We start from the raw sequence: 22061 nt of genomic DNA, 5'->3' as shown, positions 1-22061 counted from the left end.
CTCAAAGGATGACAAACGCAGAGCTGGAAGTCATCTCCAGCTAGTCCAACTCTCCCCTCCTCCCTTTTTACAGGTGAGAAAACTGAGGCCTTGGTTTGGGATTTCCAGAGGCCGGGGTTTCCCGGCTCTCCCACCCCCGTATCCCCCACCCCAACCCGGCCACTCCAGCGCCTGCTGCCCGACGGTCCGCGGCTCGCGGGCGAGGGCTGCCTGGGACTCCCGGGGGACCCCGCCGTCGGGGCAGCCCCCAAGCGCGGCGCCGCCCAGCCTCGCCGCTAGGGGCCCGGCCGCGGCCGCTGCGCACTCACGGGGGGAGCCAGCGACCGAGGGCGGAGGCAGGGAGGGAGCGACAGAGGCTGGGAGGGGTGTTGGCGAGAGCTCGCGCGCTGTGTATGGTCTATCGGAGGCAGCTGACCTTCGAGGAGGAAATCGCTGCTCTCTGCTCCTTCCTGTAGTAACAGCCGCCGCCGCCGCCGCCGGAGCCCAGGCCCGGAGCGAGAGCCGCGGGGCGGACAGCCGGCCCCGTCGCCGGACGGCTCGGCGCCACCAGGTGGGTGGCCCGCCAGTGGGTCCCGAGCCGCGCGCGCGGAGATGGGGCACTCGACTCCCACCTCGGGCCCGCGCGCCCCGGGGCTCGGAGCCCGACGGCCGGCGGGGGCGCGGGGACCGGTGTGCGGGACCGAGAGGGAGCTTTGGCTTCCGCGCGGGGCGCGGGACGCGGGACACTGGACGCGGACGCGGGGAAGAAGCCGAGAGTGGGCGCCGTCCCCGCCCGCGGGGAGCAGGGGGCGCTGTCGGGCCGGACAGTGGGAGAACGCGGGGGTCCGGCTGGGGCGGGGGGAGGCTCCGAAGAGGCAGCCTCTGTCTTCCCAGCCCTCCCTCCTCAACCCCCTCCAGCCACGTGCCGGCGGGGACCGAGCCGTTCCGTGGGAGCCGTCGGTGCCCTAAGTTTGGGCTGGAATAAACCTCCACCCCCCGCCTCCCGCCCAGAAATTGGGACTCGGGGCTCCGGGCTGGGCGGGGGACCGGGGTGGGGGTGGGTTCTTGCAGCCCTCCCTAGAGGGCCCGTGGGCCTCCGCGTCAAGTTTCTCTTTCAGTTTTCTAGCTGTCCCCCCTCCGGGGAAGCCCCGGTGGGGCAAGGGGAGAGGAAGAGGGGGAGGGCACCTGACTTTCAAGAGCCCCTCCCCAAGCCTTAGCGGGTTCCTTGTTGGAGGGCAGGGCGGCCTTCCCCTCCTCACGGCCTTTCTTCCCGCAAAGGAAAGCGTGTCTGTGGGAGGGGAGGAGCCTGGCCTGACCGCCGTCCAGGGACGGGTGGGCATGGTAGGGCCAGAGACGGGCGCAGCCCTCGCTCCTGTCGAGGAGAATCCTCTGCAGCCCTCTGCTCGCCCTAGGTGAACGGACATGGCGGGCTGGATCCAAGCCCAGCAGCTGCAGGGAGATGCGCTGCGCCAGATGCAGGTGCTGTACGGGCAGCACTTCCCCATCGAGGTTCGGCACTACTTGGCCCAGTGGATTGAGAGCCAGCCATGGTAAGTCCCCTGCCCTGGGCGATCATCTGCGGGGGCCTTACCACAGGCCCTTTGACCTTTAGCGCTTCTCTGTGTTTTGGTGTGATTCTAGCCCTTTCTGCCCCTCCTGCAGAAGGGGTGGTGTCCCTGGGAAAGGGGAACAGGGAAATGGGACTTTGGGAAGGGAGGGGGTGTTTCTAGACCGTGATGCCTGTGGAGTTGCCCAGAACAAGTCTTGTGGGCTCTGGAGTGCCCTTGGTCTGGAGCCTGGGATTTCCAACTCCCTCTTGGTGCCTGACCTCCTTGCCCAAGGAGACGCCATGGTAGTCTTCTCTCCCCTGCCCTGCCCCCAAGGGATGCCCTCGACCCGGAGAATCCCCAGGACCAAGCCCAGGCCTCCCAGCTCCTGGAGGGCCTGGTGCAGGAGCTGCAGAAGAAGGCGGAGCACCAAGTCGGGGAGGATGGGTTCTTACTGAAGATCAAGCTGGGGCACTATGCTACGCAGCTCCAGGTGGGTGTGAACACGGGCTCATCTGCAGGAAAGCAGTGTCTGCCTTTTCTTTTTTTTTTTTTTTTTTTTTTTTTTAAAGATTTTATTTATTTATTTGACAGAGGGAAATCACAAGTAGGCAGAGAGGCAGGCAGAGAGAGAGAGGAGGAAGCAGGCTCCCCGCTGAGCAGAGAGCCCGATGCGGGACTCGATCCCAGGACCCTGAGATCATGACCTGAGCCGAAGGCAGCGGCTTAACCCACTGAGCCACCCAGGCGCCCCTGTCTGCCTTTTCTTTCCAGCAACCGAACCCCTGGGTTTTTTCCTGGCCTGGTCACTGACTCACCGTGTGACCCTGAGCTGATCGGTAACTTTTCTGCTCTTCAATTTCCCCCACCCCCTCTTTCTAAATCAGACCTGTCAGATTCCTTGAGCATGCTACAAAGCGAAGGGTGAGGTATGTTTGTCACCAACAGAAGGGAGTTGGGTGAAGTGGCATTCGAAACAGATCAAGCGAAAGGGATGGAGGTAGATTGAGTCAAGAGTCCTTTGTTTGACAAAGGAAGACTGAAAGCTCCTAGAAATGAGGAATGAGGCAAGCAGACGTCAGGACTCTCTTAAAGGTGGGAGAGCTGTGGAAGTCAGGTGGACAAGGAGCAGAATTGCCCTGGAGGCAAGAGCTAGATAGAAGAGCATTGAATGAAGGATGTAGTTGTACAGTTGTGCCTTCTCCTTCTCTGTGGGGGGTAGGGGAGGTACCAGGGATGATATAGGGGAGAGAGGAGGTTTTTGTGGAAGAAGGAAAGGGGTGTGGGTGGTAATCACAAGTCAAGCATTTATTGGAACTTACTTGTATTCCTCACAGAACCCTTCTTAAATACAAGCAGCAGGGTGCCAGGGAGATAAAAAGTCCATCACAGAAGAGGGAGGAAAAAGGAGAAAGCTAGGAGGAAGAGGAAGGCAAAATAGGAACCCAAGGCCAGGGCAACAGTAGAAAGTACCTTGGCCTTGGCATTGGATTCTCCAAGTCTTGAGTCATCTGCTCAGTTGTTTGCTTCTGGACAAGTACTTAACCTTTCTGAGCATCAGTTTTCTCACCTGCAAAATGGGGCTGATAGTTTCTGTGGACTTCAGGGAATCTGTGCTCTGAAAGTCAAAGGAGACAAAGTAGATTGGAGGAGCTTTGGAAACTTTGGAAACTGGGTTTCTAATGCACTGCAAACCACGTATGAAGAGCTGGGTAGAGGGGAATCGAGTCAAGGAGGGATAGAGGTGTCTGGTGACAGTTCCTGAGGTTTCTTGAGGAAAGCTGAGGCAGAAGGTAGAGGAGAGGAAGTTGGGGGGGGGGGTGCCACATGGCACCATGGGGGGCCATGATGGGAAAGTCAGGAGGCCAATTGTAACTGCTATTGGATTCTTTCAGAACACGTACGACCGCTGTCCCATGGAGCTGGTCCGCTGCATCCGACATATTCTGTACAATGAACAGAGGCTGGTGCGAGAAGCCAACAATGTGAGTGTCCCGTGGGTGTGGGGAGAGGAGCTGGGAAGTCCTTCTACACGCCTTTTTCTGCAGACAAAACTGTATTCTATAAATGCTGACAAGAGAGCACCAAGGAGATAAGGGACATGGGCAAGTGTGAGAAGCAACAGCACATGGTAGTTACAGTCCCTGTACCTTCTCTTCAGGCCCTGGCTTCCGGCCCCCCTGCTCAGTCACTTACTAGCTGTGTGACTTGAACAAGTTACTTAACCTCACTGAGCCTCTGTTTTTTCAGTTGTAAATGGGGCTAGTAACAGTATCTTCCTTATAGAGTTAGTGTCAGGGTTAAATGAGATACTGTGTGGGCCACAGATAGACAAACAGACTAATGAAACAGAAAAGGAAGCCCTATACACACACACACACACACACCCTGCAAATTCAACCCTCATTAGACCTGGGATCACAAGCCACCAGGGAGAAGAAGTATTTGGCGTTTAATAAATGGTGCTAGGGTTGAAGGGAGAAATGTTCTCTGGTGGTGTCTGTGAGGGGAGGTGGAGTTGAGGTCTGGGTTGGAAGAGAACCCTGGTCAGTTCCAAGAGGTGAGGTCCAGAGAGGCAGGAAGGGACTCATCCCCCAAGCTCTCTAATCATGAAGGCATTGAACATCTGCTTGAACAATGGGACAAATATTATCTTATCTAGAGTAAAAGCAAGATGAATTTCCTTTTTTTTTTTTTTTTAAGATTTTATTTGTTTATTTGACAGAGATCACAAGTAGGCAGAGAGGCAGGCAGAGAGAGGGGGAAGCAGGCTCCCTGCTGAGCAGAGAGCCTGATTCGGGGCTTGATCCCAGAACTCTGGGATCATGACCTGAGCCAAAGGCAGAGGCCTTAACCCACTGAGCCACCCAGGCACCCCACAAGATGAATTTCATAAAGTGGCCACACATGGGTAAAGACCACAGAATAGTGCCCAGAACATATTTATTTATTGCAGTGGATGCTGATTTCAGGAATTTTACAGTTCATTCAGTTAACATGTATGGAGGTCCTGTGGTGTCTGACACTGGGCTAGGACTGGACAAACAGACCAAAGCCTGGTCCCTACCTAAAAGGGATTCAAGCAATGATAGATTCTCTAGGAGTGAGTAGGGGTGAGCTTGGTACTAAGGGGGCATATTTGGAAAAAGTACCCAACTCAGACTAGGGCAGCCTGGCAGGGGAATGTCTTGAGGACAGGAGTGTCTAAACAGGGGGGAAAGGGGAAGAAGGAAAGGTGAACAAAAGGAACAAGAGTATTATATGTGTGGGCAGGAAGGCAGGAACCATCTGAACACATCTGAAGACCTGTAAGGGGTCAGTGATATTGGGGAGAAGGGAGCCAGTTGGGGAGCCCCAGTGGGTAAAGCCAGAGAGGAGGCAGAAGCCAGGTCACAAAGAGTCTTCTGGGAAAACTGTTGTAGCCCTTGACTTGTTGCCACCACAGAAGTATCTGTAAACATACAAATGAATTCCACTCCAGTTAAGAAATACATGTCTAAAATAAAATAAAAGAAAAGAAATACATGTCTACAGCATACGTGTTGTCATGGTCACGAGGAAAATCGTTCCTTCTCCAAACCATCAGGCTGTTCTTGAAAACCTCTGACGTGCTACCCTTTGGGGATTTTGTGGCATACAAGACAGACAAGGTTCTAGCACTTGAGAGCTTATCCTAGTGCGTGGAGGCAGACAAGATAGAAATAAAAACATAAAGGAATAAGACACTTTCAGATAAGGGTGTGGCTATTTGAAATTGGCCCATCAGAGAAAGCCAATCTGGAAAGGTGCCAGTTGAAATGCCAGCCTTAGGAAGTTTTGGTGTTAGAATGTTCCAGAGAGAAGGAACAACAAGTGCAAAGGCCCTGAGGCGGGAACATGTTTGTGTATTCAAGGAACGGAAAGTACCTGGTGTGCTTGGGCAGCAGTCATGCTGGGGAATGGTGGAGGTAGGCAGAAGCTCTCCGCTAGAGCTAGGGAAGGAGTTTGGATTTTATTCTGAGAACAGTTTACTGGACAGGCCCTGATGACTGACTCTCAGCCAGTTGTGGAAGTAGTAGATCAGACTGGGTCACTTAAATGGCCTTACTTATACCTCCCCTGTAACTTTACTCAGTTACAAGAAGGTCTTGAGTGAGGACACAGATGATGTGTGTTCACACAGCCTTGTTCCCTGCTGTGTCCCCAGCACCTTACACGGTCCATGGCATCAGGTCGATGAACGAATGTGGAACAAGGGGTCACGATCATTAGTCTGCAAACCCAGATAACCCCTGGCTGTGCTGAGTTCTACTCTCCAAAGAGGGCTTAGATGGACCCTGTTTGGGTGACTCTGGTGGAGGCCAGAGCTACCAACAGAAGTTTCCCCTATCCTTTATGAAGTTGCCATAATCTGCCAGGTCCCTTGTGTCCCCCTCCTTTCCAACTCCATACCAGTTCCAACCCGTGCTGCCTGCACTCTCCCTCTGCTATGTCCCCAGGGGAATTCTCCAGCTGGGATCCTGGTTGACGCCATGTCCCAGAAACACCTCCAGATCAACCAGACATTTGAGGAGCTGCGGCTGGTCACACAGGACACAGAGAATGAACTGAAGAAGCTGCAGCAGACCCAGGAGTACTTCATCATCCAGTATCAGGAGAGCCTGCGGATCCAGGGTGAGGCCCGCACGACCGAGGTGGTGTGTGTCACGAGGCCAGGAGTGAGGACCACTCTGTGTGCTCCTGCAGGGTCTGGGCTGTGTCTGTGTCTGTCTCCACAGAGCCTTACCCAAAGCTCTGGAGAAGTAATAGTTCTTACTGAGCTCCTGCTGTGGGCCAGACCCCAAGCTCAGCCCTTTGCGTGCATTTTTCTTTTCTTTTGCATGCATGCTTTTTCTTTTTTTTTTTTAAAGATTTTATTTATTTACTTGACAGAGAGAGATCACAAGTAGGCAGAGAGGCAGGCAGAGAGAGAGGGGAGGAAGCAGGCTCTCTGCCAAGCAGAGAGCCCGATGCGGGACTCGATCCCAGGACCCTGAGATCATGACCTGAGCTGAAGGCAGCGGCTTAACCCACTGAGCCACCCAGGCACCCTGCATGCATGCTTTTTCAATCCAGACTTTACAATAGTCCCAAGAAGTAGGTAGCTGTATTATTCCTATTTTGTAGATGGTTCTAGTTATGTGGCCTGGATTGCATATTATAAGTTGCAGAACCAGATCTCAACTAGAGATAATGTCGTAAAATCCCAGTACTTTACTAAACAACATTCTCCCCCTGATTGTAGGTATTCAGTGAGTATCTCAATGATTGGATGAACACAGACAAAGTGTTCCCCACTCAGAGGGAGGACTTAGGTGGGGAGTCTTCTGGTTGAACCAGGCTGGGGAGAGGTGGGACTCCAGAAATGCCCCTTCTTGAGCCTCCCCGATAGGAGATGGAACTGGGAAGTGGAGGTGACAGTGAAACATTGTCCTGTCTCCTAGGTCTGTAGTTAGCCAGTGGCTATTGTGATAAGTGTGTGGGGAAAGAAAATTTAACTCAGAGCATATTAACTCCCAGTACAATTTGAGGAGTCTTGAGACCTGGCGCATCGTCCCCCAACTCCAGACTGACCCCAGAGGTGTTCCATCCCATCCTCTGGAGAACAGGAATTGTCAAGCTGCCTTTCCTTTTATTCTTCTTTCTCTGGCTTCTTAAGGTAAAGCCGTAGGCCATTGACTTTAGACCTTTCTTCTTTTCTGATACATATTTTCAGAGCTTTAAATTTCCCTCCGAGCAACGCTTTAGCTGCATTTCATGATTTTAACGATGCTGTATATTCATTATTATTCAGTTTTGAAATTTCTTTTCTGAATAATTATTTTGTCCACACATTATTTAGGAGTATATTGTTTAATTTCCAAGTATTGGGGTTTTTCCCCTTTTATGTCATACTGTTATTGATTTGGTTTGCATTTTATTATTGAATTCCACCATTGTCAGAGAACATACTCTAAATGATCTCAGTTCTTTTAAATTTATTGAGACATGTTTTATGGCCCAGTGTATACTGTATCTTGGTGAATGTATCTTGTGGACTTCAAAAGAGTGCATGTCTCACCATTGTTTCATTTAAAAGTAGCAATTTTAAGTTAAATAATGTTAACATAAGAAAGTTTTACTAAAAAAGTCACCCAAACCAACGTCTGTATTTTCCAAAACAAAGTTTAGTAAGAAGCATTGCTTTAGATTTTTACATATCTCTTTAATGTGAGGCTTAATAGGAGATACCTAGGTCTTGCTTTCTTTTTTTAAAAGATTTTATTTATTTATTTGACAGAGATCACAAGTAGGCAGAGAGGCAGGCCAGGGTGGGTGGGGGAAGCAGGCTCCCCGTTGAGCAGAGAGCCTGATGCGGGACTCCATCCCAGGGCCCTGGGATCATGACCCGAGCAGAAGGCAGAGGCTCAACCCACTGAGCCACCCAGGCGCCCTGGGTCTTGCTTTCAATCTACTATGATATCACATATCTTGAAACCTTTAGAAAATGTCACTGTATGTCTATAAGAGATTGAAAGAGAAAAAGGCGAGTAAGGTCTTCTGTCCTCATAAAAACAGTTTTGACTTTGTAGGCTGCCAGTAGAGTTCTTGAGAACCCTCTAGAGATCCCTAGTCCACACTTTGAGAACCACTGTGATCTCAGTCTTGATTGATTGATTGATTGATTGATTTCTTTTTTTTTTTTTTTTTACCTAATTGTTCTATCAAATGGTGAAAGAGAAGGACCAAAATCTCCTATTATATTGTGGAATTGTCCGCTTCTTATTTCTGTAAATATTTTGTGTATTTTGAAGCTTTGTTATTAGATGCATATAAGTTTATGATTATAATATCTTTCTGATTGACTGATACCGTAATAACTATGAAATGCCCTTCTTGATCTCTGGTAATACCTTTTGCTTTGAAGTCTACTTCAGCCTTCTTATTCTATATAGCCACAAGGCATCTTGATAACATGTTTTTTAAATTTAAAATGTGGATACCATATCACTGATTCTTGCTTTTATGAGTATTCTGACAATTTCTGCTTTTAATAGAGATGTTTAGTCCACTAATATTTAACATACTATTTAATACAGTTGCACTGGGATCTACATTTTAATGTTTATTTTCTGCTTTCTCCCTAAATTTTTAATTATTTTCTTCCATTCCTCCCTTTTTAAAACTATTTGAATTTTTTTTTAGAATGCTGTTATGCTGTTTTACTTCTTTTTAAGATTTATTTAGTTATTTACTAGAGAGAGAGAGAGAAAGAGAGAGCATGCGGGGTTTGGGGCAGGGGGAGAAGGAGAGAAGCAGACTCCCGGTTTAGTGCAGAGCCCCATGCAGGGCTCTATCTCAGGACCCTGAGATCATGACCTGAGCAGAAATCAAGAGTCTGATGCTTAGTTGGCTGAACCACCCAGGTGCCCCTATGCTGTTTTAATTTAACTATTTAAGTTCTCCTCACCCTGCTCTGTCAGTGTTTCCCATACTCTGAATTCCTCAACGCATTGCCAGAATCATAGTAGGTGTTAAGTAAATGTTGGTGGTATGATTCTAGCATGTCTTCCTCTGAATCCATCTTGGACTGACCCCAGAGAAAGGGTGGACCTCTTCGTAGATTAAGGAACAGGAGAATTCAGGCTGTCGGGTTTTTGGTTTGTTTGTTTGTTTTAAGATTTTATTTATTTATTAGAGAGAGAGAGAACATGTGAGGGGAGGAGCAGAGGAAGAGGGAAAAGCAGACTCCCCATTGAGCACAGAGCCTGTTGCAAGGCTCTTTCTCAAGACCCTGAGATCATGACCTGCCTGAGCAAAAGCCACACGTTCTGCCCCAGGCTGTCAGTTCTAACCCCAGTCTTTGATGGTTGATAGTACTTCCAGTCCCCTTCTTGGGTTTTCTGTTTCCTATTTATGGGTTTGCATTAGATTCTGCTTTGGGTTTCTACCCATCATGCAATGTCAGTTCAGTCTCCTTTATCAAGTTGACTCATCAGAAACAGACTATTGTTCTGTTTGTGCAAGAGAAGGCTCAACTCCCTCCAGTGGAGCAGAGAATTGCCTCCCATCTCCTGACCTCCCTTCCAGAAGCTTCCACAAAGTGCCAGGAGAGACCTAAGTGGGTCACTGGCCTTAGGGAGGTTGGGCCCAGGTATGGGGATCACCAGCACCCCCTGTGGGTGGCAGGATTTCTGAGGTGGCCTCAGACTACTCTGCTGTGTGCCACGGCTGGACGGTAGTCTTCTCTCTCAGTCCCCAGTCATGGGATCAGAACCGTATTTCTAGTTCTCCTCCAGTGCTAGGGTTTCCCGGGCTGTCTTGAGTTGCTTTCGTCTGTCCCAGCTTGTGTGTCCATGAGGCAGGGCCTCGGTCAGTGTGACATGGCCCTTGACCACAACATGCTGATGCTCCCATCTCCTTGTCTCAGCCCAAGTGAGGACACTGGGATACTCAGCAAGACGCTGGGCAGGCCGTGATAATCCCAGCGTGGAGGACAGTGGTTACCTTTGGAGGCTGGGATGGGTTGGCAAGCAGGGAAGGACGTACAGGTGGCTTTCCTGTGGTTTCTTCAGCTGGGTTATAATACACAGATGTTCCTTGCATCACTCTTTCTACCTTCCCTGGGTCTGAAGTATTTCATAATAGATTTTTGGTAAAATGGTAGGGAGGCCTCCCTGACTCCCACTTTGTGCCATGGATGAGAGCCCCACGCTAGCGTGGAGAGAAGCTGCCTCCCTGTCCTGAGAGAATCTTGCTGTTTCTGTGTTGCTGCCAGTGGGCGCTGGACATTCCCTTCCTCTCGCCACCTTCTCCTTCTGTCCCTGTGTGTGCCTGTCTGTGCCTCTCCATCTCCTTCTGGTTGGTCCACTGAGCTCACGGTCACCCAGCCTGGACAAACCAACATGTTAGGCCCCTGCCAGCACTTGGAGAAACCCCTTGTTCCAGAGGAGAGGCTGCTGGGCTCCTGGGGGGGGACAGAGCCTGTGGGGCGGGGACTTCCCTAGGCGGTCCTTCTGTGGCGGTGGGACTGAACAGCCCTTTGTCTCTGGCACCCTGTAACCTGCACTGGAAACCACTGCCCAGGAAGGACCAGCTCTGACCTTCAGGGTCCACGAGCTGGGAGATTCCTTGAGCCTTTGGGGGATCATCCCTTATTTATTCCTTGTCGACTCACTGAAGCAGGGGCCAAGATTCTCCCATTTTGCACATGGGTAAACTGAGGCCCAGAAGAGGGAAATGATTTGCCCGAGGTTCCCCAGTTAGTAAACGGTGAGGGCACACATCGAACCAGGCAGCAAGGCTCCACGCTGGACCCCCGTGTGGCATGAGGAGGTCTGGGCAGGCAGCTGTGTAGACTAAGATGGGAAGGGAGGCCTCAGGGGGCTGTGCCCCCAGGCTTCCATCTGTACAGTCCCTAAAGGTGAGATCACAGTTGAGAGGCCAGGGCCCAGAGCCCGCTCAGGTCTGGCTCCCTTGGCTGCTGGAGCCCCAAGTAGCCATCGGTCCAATGCTGGGCAGACCCTCAGGGCCTTGCCTCCAGAACAGGTATTGGTGTTCTACTGGGCTTCCTGCAGGAAGCCAGGAAATGATGGTCGCGGGTGTCCCATCGCCTCTTCTAGCTCAGTTTGCCGGGTTGGCCCAGCTGAGTCCCCAGGAGCGTCTGAGCCGGGAGACTGCCCTCCAGCAGAAGCAGGTGTCCCTGGAGGCCTGGCTGCAGCATGAGGCCCAGACGCTGCAGCAGTACCGCGTGGTAAGTGCAGTCTGCGTCCTCTGCTCCCAAGCATGCAGGCCCACATCCCGGGCCATCCGGGGAGCCCGAGAGAGGGCTAGGGCCGGGAGGAGAGCGGGACCCTGGAGAGCTGGAGGCCAGAACCTTCTTTCCTGTGGGGAGCATGTGAGGCAGAGTGGGTTTGGGAGAGGGGAGGGCCTGTGCCCAAGGCCTGGTCCGAGCCCTGCCTCCCGAGTGAGGGCTGTTCTGTGGGATCCCAGAAGAGCCTGCTGTCCCCACCTGCCTTCAGGAGCTGGCTGAGAAGCACCAAAAGACCCTGCAGCTGCTGCGGAAGCAGCAGACCATCATTCTGGACGATGAGCTGATCCAGTGGAAGCGGCGGCAACAGCTGGCAGGGAACGGAGGGCCCCCCGAGGGCAGCCTGGACGTGCTGCAGTCCTGGTAATGGTGTTTGGGGGTGGCTGGGGGCAGGGGCGCTGCTTCTGGTGACTCCTTGAGCAGTCAGCTCTCTGTGCTGCAGCAAGGCTTAGTTCACCGAGGGTTCTGGCTCCTGATGCCGGCTTTGGGGCCCCCGTCATGTGCCCTGTGCCCAGGAAGGGAGTTCCTGTGCTGGGGAGGGGACAGGGCTGGGTATGCAGAGTGAAGCCTCAGGCAGAGCGGACCGGTTCCGGGGTGCTGGTCCCGCGCAGCTCTGTGTTCCTGAAAGGCGGGGGGCACTCTGCTTTGGGGTCAGGAGTGGTGGCTGAGGTGCAGAACCTTCCAGGAGGAGGGAGGAGCTGGGTCTTGGGGCGTTCTCCCCAGACTGGGGCCTCTCGGCCTCGAGCCTGGGGTGTGGGGTGATACCATTGTCCTCCCGGTGGCCTGGGGTTCCCGTGCAGGTGTGAGAAGTTGGCCGAGATCATCTGGCAGAACCGGCAGCAGATCCGCAGGGCTGAGCACCTCTGCCAGCAGCTGCCCATCCCCGGCCCAGTGGAGGAGATGCTGGCTGAGGTCAACGCCACTATCACAGACATCATCTCAGCCCTGGTGACCAGGTGATTGCTGCCTCCAGTACGTCCAGCTCCTGGGTGGTTGGCGTGGAGCAGGCGGGGGTGCTCTGCCCACCGGGGTTGTGGTAGGGAGGCTCTCGTTGGAATCCTTGTCTCTTTTGCCTTGGGTCCCCATCCCTCTCTGTCCTCAGTTGCAGTGGCTGCTTGGTGTTGACCTTGCCCAGTCTCTGTTGTGGACGCTCCATGGACTACCCTTGTCCGCCCCCCAGCTTGGGCCAGCTGCTGAGTCATGTCACTGCCTCCCCTCCCACCACCTCTTCTGACTCTCGGTGTCCTCTCTGGGAACAGGAGCTGTGCCGTGTGCCCTTCCTTTGCCTGCCGAGCCCCGGTAGCCTCCCCACGTCTGTGGGCAGACCCTGTCCCCTGAGTCAGCATCATGTGTGGTCTGGTCCCTTGTGTCCCCGCAGCACGTTCATTATTGAGAAGCAGCCCCCTCAGGTCCTGAAGACCCAGACCAAGTTTGCAGCGACGGTGCGCCTGCTGGTGGGCGGGAAGCTGAACGTGCACATGAACCCCCCCCAGGTGAAGGCCACCATCATCAGCGAGCAGCAGGCCAAGTCGCTGCTCAAGAACGAGAACACCCGCAAGTACGCGTTTCTCTCTGCTCCCTACGGTCTGGACTGGGAGTGCCTGTCTGTTCTGTACCTAAGGTTCTGGGTGATGGAGGCAGCTCAGCCTCCCTCCCTACAGCCGTGGTGCAGTGTCTCTCCGGTTCTTTCTGTCTGTCCTGGGATACACGTTGTGCTTCTTGACATGTAGTAGGTCAACATGGATTGCACTGTTGGCTTGTTCTGGTAACTGTGCTAATCCCTGGGACAGAGCTGCAATCCACACCGTACTTGGCTCTGTCTTCTTCGCCTAGCCCCCGCAGAGCTAGCAGTGGTCATGAGAAGGGGAGTGTGCACCAGGGGAGACAGAAGGCACCGTGGAAGTGGGTCGCGCTGGGGGCGGGGCAGAATGACAGTGTCAGGTCGTGGGATGAATGGGAGCAGCTAGGGAGAGCGTGCGGGGGCGGCCGGGGAGACTCTCAGATAGAAAACATGGGCCTTATCCGAAAGGAGAGTGTAGGAAAGATGACTGTGGCTGGAGAACCCAGGGTGGGATCCGGGGATCAGGGCAGGCCCGCACGAAGGATGCAGTGAATGAGGGAGTGACTGGGTGAAGTGGGAGACTGGGTCGTGTGTATTGAGAGCCTACTGTGGCATCTGGGAATAGGATGATAAAGAAGCCAGAGAGGTTCTCCTGTTCTTAGAGCTTACATTTTGGCTGGGGAAGGAGACAGTTCTATGCTTGTGGTAATCCTGCAGTGTCAAAAAGCGATAGACTCTAGAAAGAAAATGAAAACAGTGACATCATGGCATCCAGATAGATGTTACCTCACCACGTGAGGGGCCACAGAAGGCCTTTCTGAGGAGATGTTTGAGTTGAGACCTAAACAAGAGGGTTCGGGGCACCCGGAAGAGCGGGTGCCCAAGTCCTGAGGTAGCACCAAGTTTGCGTGTTTGGCAAACAGATAAGGCGGCCTGGATTGCTTGTCCTGAGTGAGGGGAGAGGAACCCAAGAGGCCAGGGAGCCAGGCTGGGTTTGACCCCAGGGTCCTTGTAGGCTGTGGTCATGGTTATTATTTTTTTTTCATTTTTTAAAAAATTTATTTATTTGACAGAAATCACAAGTAGGCAGAGAGGCAGAGAGGGGAAGCAGGCTCCCTGCTGAGCAGAGAGCCCAATGCGGAGCTCGATCCCAGGACCCTGAGATCATGACCCAAGCCGAAGGCAGAGGCCTTAACCCACTGAGCCACCCAGGCGCCCCTGGTCATGGTTATTATTTTAGCTGCACCAGAAGCTGTCAGAGCCGAAGGCCCCTGCATCAGTCTCAATGCCGACAGAATTGTTAACCTAATGATAGAGACCCAGAGCCCACCCTTGAAGACTTTGCTTTACACTCAGGCCTGAGACATGGAGAGAGAGAGCACGAGCAGGGAGAGGGCAGAGGGAGAACCAGAGGGGAGAGGGGCAAGCAGACTCCACACTGAGCAGGGAGCCCCACGCAGGACTTGATCCTGGGACCCTGCAATCACAACCTGAGCCAAAATCAAGAGTTGTCCACTTACCCGACTGAGCCACCCAGGCGCCCAGAGGGGAACACTCAAAGGGGAAGGGGGAGGGGCAGCTTCTCATGGCTGGGCTTTCGGGCATGAACACTGGGCCCAGGGCACACAGAGAGCCACCTCCCTGACCTGGGGCCCACGTGGCTGTGGGGGTCACCTCTCCTTCGCAGCGAGTGCAGTGGCGAGATCCTGAACAACTGCTGTGTGATGGAGTATCACCAGGCCACCGGCACCCTCAGCGCTCACTTCAGGAACATGGTGAGTCCAGGGCCTGATCCCTGAGGGGGGTCCGTCCCCCCGCCCCCGGGGCCGAGTCCCTGTAACCAGCCACTTTTTCCTCGTCCCCCTCTGCCCTCCCCCACCACAGTCACTAAAGAGGATTAAGCGGGCTGACCGGAGGGGCGCGGAGTCTGTGACGGAGGAGAAATTCACGGTCCTGTTTGAGTCTCAGTTCAGCGTTGGCAGCAATGAGCTTGTGTTCCAGGTGAAGGTGAGGCCTCACTCTCCCATCCCCCACAGGTCACCCAGAAGGGTGGAGACTTCCCTGAGGCCACCTGACTGGTTTGGGAAAGCCAGAGAGCTCTGAATGCTCACACAGTCATGGCCCATTGGCCCATGTAGCCCAGAAGGCTCTCAGAAAACCTGTTTCACTCTGCTGGTGCGTGCTTGCTGTGTTCTCATCTGGGGCCGGCCACAGAGCTTAAGTAATGGGCCAAGAAGAACTAGGTTTGGGTTTTTTTTGTTTGTTTAGTTTTGCTTTGGTGTCATTGGGAGGTTTCGTGGGTGGGATCGAGGGTGAGGAATGAGGGCTCGGTGTGGTCGTGTGCCTGCTACACTCATTCCTGTGACTCCCGTTAGACTCTGTCCCTTCCCGTGGTTGTCATCGTTCACGGCAGCCAGGACCACAATGCAACCGCCACCGTGCTGTGGGACAATGCCTTTGCCGAGCCGGTGAGTCCTCATGGGACCCCCATCTCAGCACCCCCTATCCTGGAGTCTCCCTGGATCGGCCCCAAGCCGTGGTCCCCTGTCAACCTTAGGGCCCCACCGGAGCTGAGGTGCGGTAAGGGACAGCTCACGTGAGCTTGTTGCCTGTGGCATGTCCCTAGGCTTCGTCTGGGTTCCGGGTCTCAGGAGGGGGATTTCCTAGGTCTATGAGCTTAGCTGTTGGGCTCTGGACTCTGATCTTCCTTCTGCTTATGGTTTGGGTCCCTGACCTCTATCCCAGGCCCCTGGTCTGGGTCTCTATCACCATCTGCCCACCCCTGCTGCCCTGCCTTTTCTTTTCTTTTCTCTTCTCTTTTTTCTTTTCATTTCTTTTCTTTTTTAAGATTTTGTTTTTATTTGAGAGCGCATGTGTGAGAGAAAGCACAAATAGGGGGTGGGGATAAGCAGGTCCCACACCGAGCAGGGAGCCCAATGCAGGGCTCCATGCCAGGACCCTGAGATCATGACCTGAGCAGAAGGCAGATGCTCAACTGACTGAGCCACCCAGGCGACCACCGCCCTGCCTTTCTTTTTCTTGTATTTGTGTCTCCTTTTCTGGGTCTTTCTTAGTCTTCTTTGTCTCTTGGTGTCTGTGGGCCTGAGAGTGTGGGTGTGTGCACGGGTGCGCGTGCGTGTAAATATTTCCTACTCCCTCGGTCTGCTTTCTCTTCCCTCCGCCTCAGGGCAGGGTGCCATTCGCCGTGCCCGACAAAGTGCTGTGGCCGCAGCTGTGTGAGGCACTCAACATGAAATTCAAGGCCGAAGTGCAGAGCAACCGCGGCCTGACCAAGGAGAACCTCGTGTTCCTGGCCCAGAAACTGTTCAACAGCAGCAGCAGCCACCTTGAAGACTATAATGGCATGTCCGTGTCCTGGTCCCAGTTCAACAGGGTGAGGGACCTGCCACCAGCTGCCTGCCCGGGGCCACCTGTGCCCCGCCAGGCTTTCCCCACCTCACAGACACTTTCGTTCCTGGCCTCGGTCAGCAAACCCCCTCTCCATCCCGACCTGCCCTCTCCTACAGCCAGAAGAGACGGGGGCTAATACACCAGGGAACGGAGGCAGGGGTAGCAGGAAACTGCACAGAGCTCTTTGAGCCGGAGCAGGACAGTGGAAGGAACCCGGGGCTGGGAGTCTGGATCCTTGGGTTCCTGCCCTAGGTTGGTTAACTAAGTGGCCAGGTCCTTCCTTTCTCTGTGCCTCAGTTTCCCCTTCTGTCCACTGGGGACAGAAGTGACTTTGGAGGTCTCAGCTTGCACAATTTTGGACACCTCTACCCCTGCCCCTGTGCCTGAGAGGCAAAAGGCAGGTTTAGTCTCTCGTTCCCAGGCTGCAGGCTGGGGGCTGTGTCCATTTATGGCCCACTGGAGTGCAGGGCGAGTAGGGTGAGGGATTGGGAGAGGTTTCCCTGAGGACAAGTTGGCACAGACTATTCCCTGGGTCACCTGTGATGATGGGGCCACAAACCCTGACTTGGGGTTTCCTGGGGACTCTCAGGAGAACTTGCCGGGCTGGAACTACACCTTCTGGCAGTGGTTTGATGGGGTCATGGAGGTGCTGAAGAAGCATCACAAGCCCCATTGGAATGACGGGTGAGGAATGGGGGGCCCCGGGAGTGGGAGGCCATGGGCTCAGGGGACAGGAGATGCTGGACTGGTAATGACACTCTATGCTCCATGCACCCAGGGCCATCCTAGGTTTTGTGAACAAGCAACAGGCCCATGACCTGCTCATCAACAAGCCCGATGGGACCTTTTTATTACGCTTTAGCGACTCCGAAATCGGGGGCATCACCATTGCCTGGAAGTTTGACTCTCGTGAGTGCCCTGGCTCCCATTTCCTTGCTCCCCATTCCCCATCAGGTCTGCATCCTTAAATGGTTTCCCCAGGGGAAAGACTGGAACTGAACGCAGAAGTAGGGGATAACTGTTGCTCAGAAATACATTCCCTTTCTACCATTTTCCATCATGGAGAACTTAAGATCACTGGCCCTGTGGCCTCCAAGAGCCACTGGGGGACTCCTTCAGAGGTTCTGAGTTCTCCCTTCTCTGCCCTGACCTAGTGTTGCTGGCGTCTACTTGCTTGGTTCGCTGGGAGAATGTTCCCTTGGTCACTTGCACACCCTGTGCCAAGGAGTTCCAGACAAGGTGGAGGGTTGCTGTGCAGACTAGTAAAAACCCAGATGTCTCCACACACCAGATCTCAAACCCCATAACCCTGACCCTTCTCCCGAGGGTGGTGGGTAGTGGGAATGAGCTCGTCCTTTTCACAGCTGACCGCAACCTGTGGAACCTGAAGCCATTCACCACGCGGGACTTCTCCATTCGGTCGCTGGCTGACCGACTAGGGGACCTGAGCTATCTCATCTACGTATTTCCCGACCGGCCCAAGGACGAGGTCTTCTCCAAGTACTACACCCCTGTGCTCGGTGCGTCCTGCCCTGGTACTCCTGGACCCTACCGCAGCCTGTGGGCAAAGCTCTTGGGGCAGCAGGGACTCCCCATGAAGAGCCCCAGGGCCATGTCCCCCATGGGCTTGGTCGGTGGCTTGGTGTGGGGCCCATAGAGGGGATTTCAGGGCTCACAACCGAGAGGGAAAACAAAACCTCTGACCCAGCTTTCTTCTCTGCAAAGTGGAAAGCTGGGTGGATTCTCACTTCTGCACCCTTGGAGGACGAAGGGGCAGAGCTGGCCAGGATAATGATACCCACAGATAATGCACTACTCCCATCTTCATCAGCTGCTCTCATGGCTCCCACCCTCAAATCTGCCCCCAAGTTGAATAAGGGAAGCAAAATTGACAGGTTTTTCCTCTTCAACTTGTCCCCAGTCCACTGTTGCGTTTGCTGCTTGGCATTGGTTCTGCTTCCTTGGCAGGGGTGGGGTGATGAGAGAGCGAGCAAAGGACCAGAAAAGAAAGGAGGAGGAAGGAGGAGATTGGAGTGAGGGGTCTGGGTGGCCCTTGGACGGGGTTCACGGGCAGGTGTTTATAGGAGTCTGGGGAAATCTCATCACCGCTGAGGCCTCACAGTGATTGGGTAGGAGGCAGACCGCATGCCGTGGGCTTCCACTACCTGGGAGCTCCCGGAGGCTGGTTCTCATCATGCTCCCCCCTTGGCAGCTAAAGCAGTGGATGGATATGTGAAGCCACAGATCAAGCAAGTGGTCCCTGAGTAAGTACCCAGGGTCTGGCTCTGGTCTCCTGCTGCCTCCTGCTGCCTCCCCCAGCCCCCCTCACCGCTAAGCCCTGCTCTGCCCACTCACCAGCCCTGTGTAGCCCAGCCCTTTCTTCCCCCCTAAAACCTGGCTTAGCCCTGGAGAGGGAACTGGGCTTAGTCTCAATGGGACCAGGACCCAGGGCCCCACTCGAGCTGGAGTCCCAGGCCCAGTGGGCACTTTGCCCTTCCACACCCCCCCCCAAAATGTAAAAAGGCCCCCCCACCCAAACCCTCCCCAGGGCAGCTGCTGCCCGGAGGCCGCTGAGGCTCTGCCGTGTTTCTCCTGCAGGTTTGTGAATGCATCTGCAGACTCTGCCGGGGGCAGCGCCACCTACATGGACCAGGCCCCCTCCCCAGCCGTGTGCCCCCCGGCTCATTATAACATGTACCCCCAGAAGTAAGTTGTGTTCTGATGGGGCTCTGTGGGGAGGTACTGTGCACTTGGTCTCAGGCCGGGCCCCCAGAGGGCTGGTGGGCAAAGGGCCGCAGAGCTCCTGTGGGTTCGAGACCACCCAGGCAGGGCTCAGGCCCATGCTCAGGAGCAGAGAGGGAGATCAGCCAGTAAAAATGCAGAGCATAAGCTACATGTAGCAGGGTCCTTGCTTTGGTGCTGACTAGCTGTGTGACCTTGGGGAAATGATTGAGCCTCCCAGATGCTCAGTTTCCTCCTCTGTAAAAGGGAGGCAAGAACACCTACCCCATGGGATGGGAGTGGGGGGGCGGGACTGAGTCAGGTTACACATTTAGCTCTGGGAGGCTGTTGCAAAGGTAGCTATGGAAGGGGCAGTTGTTGTCAGGAGTTGGATGGGGACGGGGTATCACTTGCTCCTTTCTGGAGGTCCCAGAGAATTCATTCTCTGCTGAGCTGTGGGTGGCCCCAGCTGGGTGTTTGGGTGCTTGGGAGGCACAAGCTGCACTGGGATGACCGTAGGCCTGAGAGTCACAAAGACTGGAATTCCAGTCCTGAATCCAGTTGCCAGCCAGGTGGCCCAGAGCGAGTTTCCAGACATGGCCGAGTCTCAGTTCCCCCCTCTGTGGAGTTTGAGCAAATACCGGGCCTTAACCGAAGATTAAGGACTGGGGTCACGTGGTTTAAAGGCCCCGCCCCTTGCAGGTGATCGGCACCTGGAGCCCATGATTGGGTGGTCTAGCGTGTCAGTGGGCAGGATTCACTGGCCCAACTACCTCGTTTTGCGGAGGAGGACAGGAACAGGGGAGAGGGACTCTGATCCCCCTCAGTGAGGCAGGGAGAGTTGAGACTAGAGCTTGAGTATCTGTCTGTCAATAAGCCATGACACGGTTTCAGCTTGAGGTCGGGGGTGGGGGTGGGGGGCGGAGGGGCATCCCACCAGAGCCAGTCCTGTTTCCATGAGACCATGGTCTGAATAGGGAGGGGGCCAGAGGCATGCCAGCTCCCTCCGACCTCCTTCTCCCCCTCTCTCCCAGCCCTGACGCCGTCCTCGACCAGGATGGAGAATTTGACCTGGATGAGACCATGGACGTGGCCCGGCACGTGGAGGAACTCCTGCGCCGCCGGATGGACGGTCTGGACCCCCGCCTCTCCCCGCCCGCTGGTCTTTTCACCTCGGCCCGAGGCTCGCTCTCATGAACATTCGAATCCCACGCATTTGGAAACAACACAGTGTGAAGGGGTCGTGTTAATGGGGATTTTAGTGTCTCTGTGCATACTGATGCCTCCGCCCGTGCACGTGTGCGCGCGCACGCACGAGGTGTACCTGCCTCGCCTTCGCCCTCCTGGGCTGCGGTGGCAGGAACCACCAGCTTGCTGCTCAAATCAAGGTCCCCACGAGCCCACCGGGCCTGTGACTGTTATGGGAGGGGCTCTGCTTTTGCTGCTGTCGCAGGTACTCGAGGCGATGCAGGTCCCCTGTTCCTGCGGGGGGGTCCTTTCCTGCTCGGTAATGCCTCCGAGCTTAAGTCATGCTCCGGAGTTAGCAGCTTTGGCTCCCAAACGTGTGTGTGCGTGTTTTGGGTGTCCATTGTCATGCACGTGTGTTGATCTATTGGTTCTCTTTCCCTCAGGAGGGAGGCTGGGCTTGTTTTGAGTAATATTTTGTATTTTATCTAATGACATATGGACTGGAGACTGTTTGTTCGGGTCTGTCAGAGCTGCTCCGAAGTCAGAGCTGCTTGGTCTCCGGGCCTCCTGGCCTCCGGGCCTTCCAGTCTCCAGCCAGGGGACCTGTGCTTCATGTCTGTGGTGCTGTTGCCCAGTCCTGCTGTCTTTTCCCGTGATCGCCTCCCCTCCATCAGGCCACAGCTTTCTTTCCCTGAGGCTCTGCAACCTTGCTCCCAGGAGAGGTAGGAGAGAGGCAGGAGCTGATATAAGACGCGGGGGGGGGGGGGGGGGGGGCGGGGGGTGGTGACTTGCGGGGCTGACCCCCTCTCCTCCTGGGGAAAAAAACCTGCAGTGAGAGACTGCCGCAGAGCCACTTGCTACGTGCCTGTGGAATGCTGAGTGAGGGGTGAAAGCTGATCTCGTTCCCTTCTGCCGGGTGGACCCGGACCAGGCCTCATCACAGCTGCAGAACGCTGAGGTCTGAGAAGGCCTTGCTCCCAGCCTCGAGTGCTCGTCCCTCTGGGGCACTGCGACCTACAGCCGGGGCAGCTGGTGGCATAGGTTCAGAGTCCGAGGTTTAAACATCCCGAGGGAAGGTGGGGACCAGAAGAGGGATCCTTGTGTACTTTGTACATAGGCCACATATTTGTGTAAACAGTGTTTTCAAATAAAGTATTTTTTTCATAAATTTGCTGGCCTGGCTCTTGGGTGGGCAGACCTGGGTAATGGGGACCCCAGCGGTGGGCTTGTCTTGTTGTTTCCCTCCCGTGTGGCTGATGCTGTCATGTTTCCAAAGCTACCACTCTGCTCCCTCTTCCGTGGATTAGGGGTGCCCACTAGCCCTGGAACGCAGTCTGTGCTCCTCAGAAGACAAAATGACTAGCGCTGGAGGCGTTGGGGTGGGGGGTGGCAGGAATTCTGGGGCAGGGGCCAGGAGCATTAAGATCCAGAGTCTGGGCCTCTCCTAATCAGCTATTGCTTAGGCAATCCTGAAGCCCTTGGGGGTGGGGGGGCATGGTGGTAGGGGGAGGGGGGTGCAGCAGAGAACCTCACCAGCAGTCCCTCCTTGCCCCGCCTCTTCTTGGACACCAGCAGGTGGCACCATCCCACTGCCACCAGCCTGTTGAAAGGGACAGACAACAGGTGACCTGTAACAACAGTCTCCCCATTTGGACCCTCTGGTGCCGACCCCCTGCCAGTCCAGAGGCTGTCACTGGGGCCCTGGGTGTTTGCAGGGGGTATGGGTTGTGAAGCCATGATGTTTCCTCAGAGCTCAAAGAAAGGGAAGAGGGGTTTGCAGCCCGCAGACAGGCAGCGCAGGGGCCTGCACGGGGCTGGCGGGGGTGGGGTGGCAGAGAGAGCAGCC

General features: G+C 54.6%; 1 protein-coding gene across 1 annotated transcript; it reads left to right on the top strand.

Moving 5' to 3' along the window:
* Window positions 1-441: 441 nt before the first annotated feature.
* On the top strand, window positions 442-21383 carry STAT5A (signal transducer and activator of transcription 5A). The gene is made up of 19 exons (XM_059149469.1): window positions 442-550; window positions 1392-1529; window positions 1863-2019; window positions 3422-3511; window positions 6005-6179; window positions 11147-11277; window positions 11546-11697; window positions 12135-12290; window positions 12713-12892; window positions 14583-14670; window positions 14780-14902; window positions 15271-15363; window positions 16083-16289; window positions 16896-16990; window positions 17085-17215; window positions 17671-17826; window positions 18519-18570; window positions 18905-19012; window positions 20062-21383. The coding sequence occupies exons 2-19, from the start codon at window positions 1402-1404 to the stop codon at window positions 20222-20224; spliced, it is 2385 nt and encodes a 794-aa protein (XP_059005452.1). The 5' UTR covers window positions 442-550; window positions 1392-1401; the 3' UTR covers window positions 20225-21383.
* Window positions 21384-22061: the final 678 nt, after the last annotated feature.

This window comes from Mustela lutreola, chromosome 15 (assembly GCF_030435805.1).
Source record: "Mustela lutreola isolate mMusLut2 chromosome 15, mMusLut2.pri, whole genome shotgun sequence".
Lineage (NCBI taxonomy): Eukaryota > Metazoa > Chordata > Mammalia > Carnivora > Mustelidae > Mustela > Mustela lutreola.
The sequence above is the reverse complement of the archived record's forward strand: the minus strand, read 5'-3'. Positions and strand labels throughout refer to the sequence as shown.

What these genes read in the sequence shown, in the direction of transcription:
- STAT5A (XM_059149469.1), top strand. Translation starts at nt 1,402, where the DNA reads ATGGCGGGCTGGATCCAAGCCCAGCAGCTGCAGGGAGATGCGCTGCGC. An exon ending in ACTATGCTACGCAGCTCCAG is followed by an intron (nt 2,020 to 3,421) that starts GTGGGTGTGAAC and finishes GGATTCTTTCAG; the next exon opens with AACACGTACGACCGCTGTCC. An exon ending in TGCCTGGAAGTTTGACTCTC is followed by an intron (nt 17,216 to 17,670) that starts GTGAGTGCCCTG and finishes TCCTTTTCACAG; the next exon opens with CTGACCGCAACCTGTGGAAC.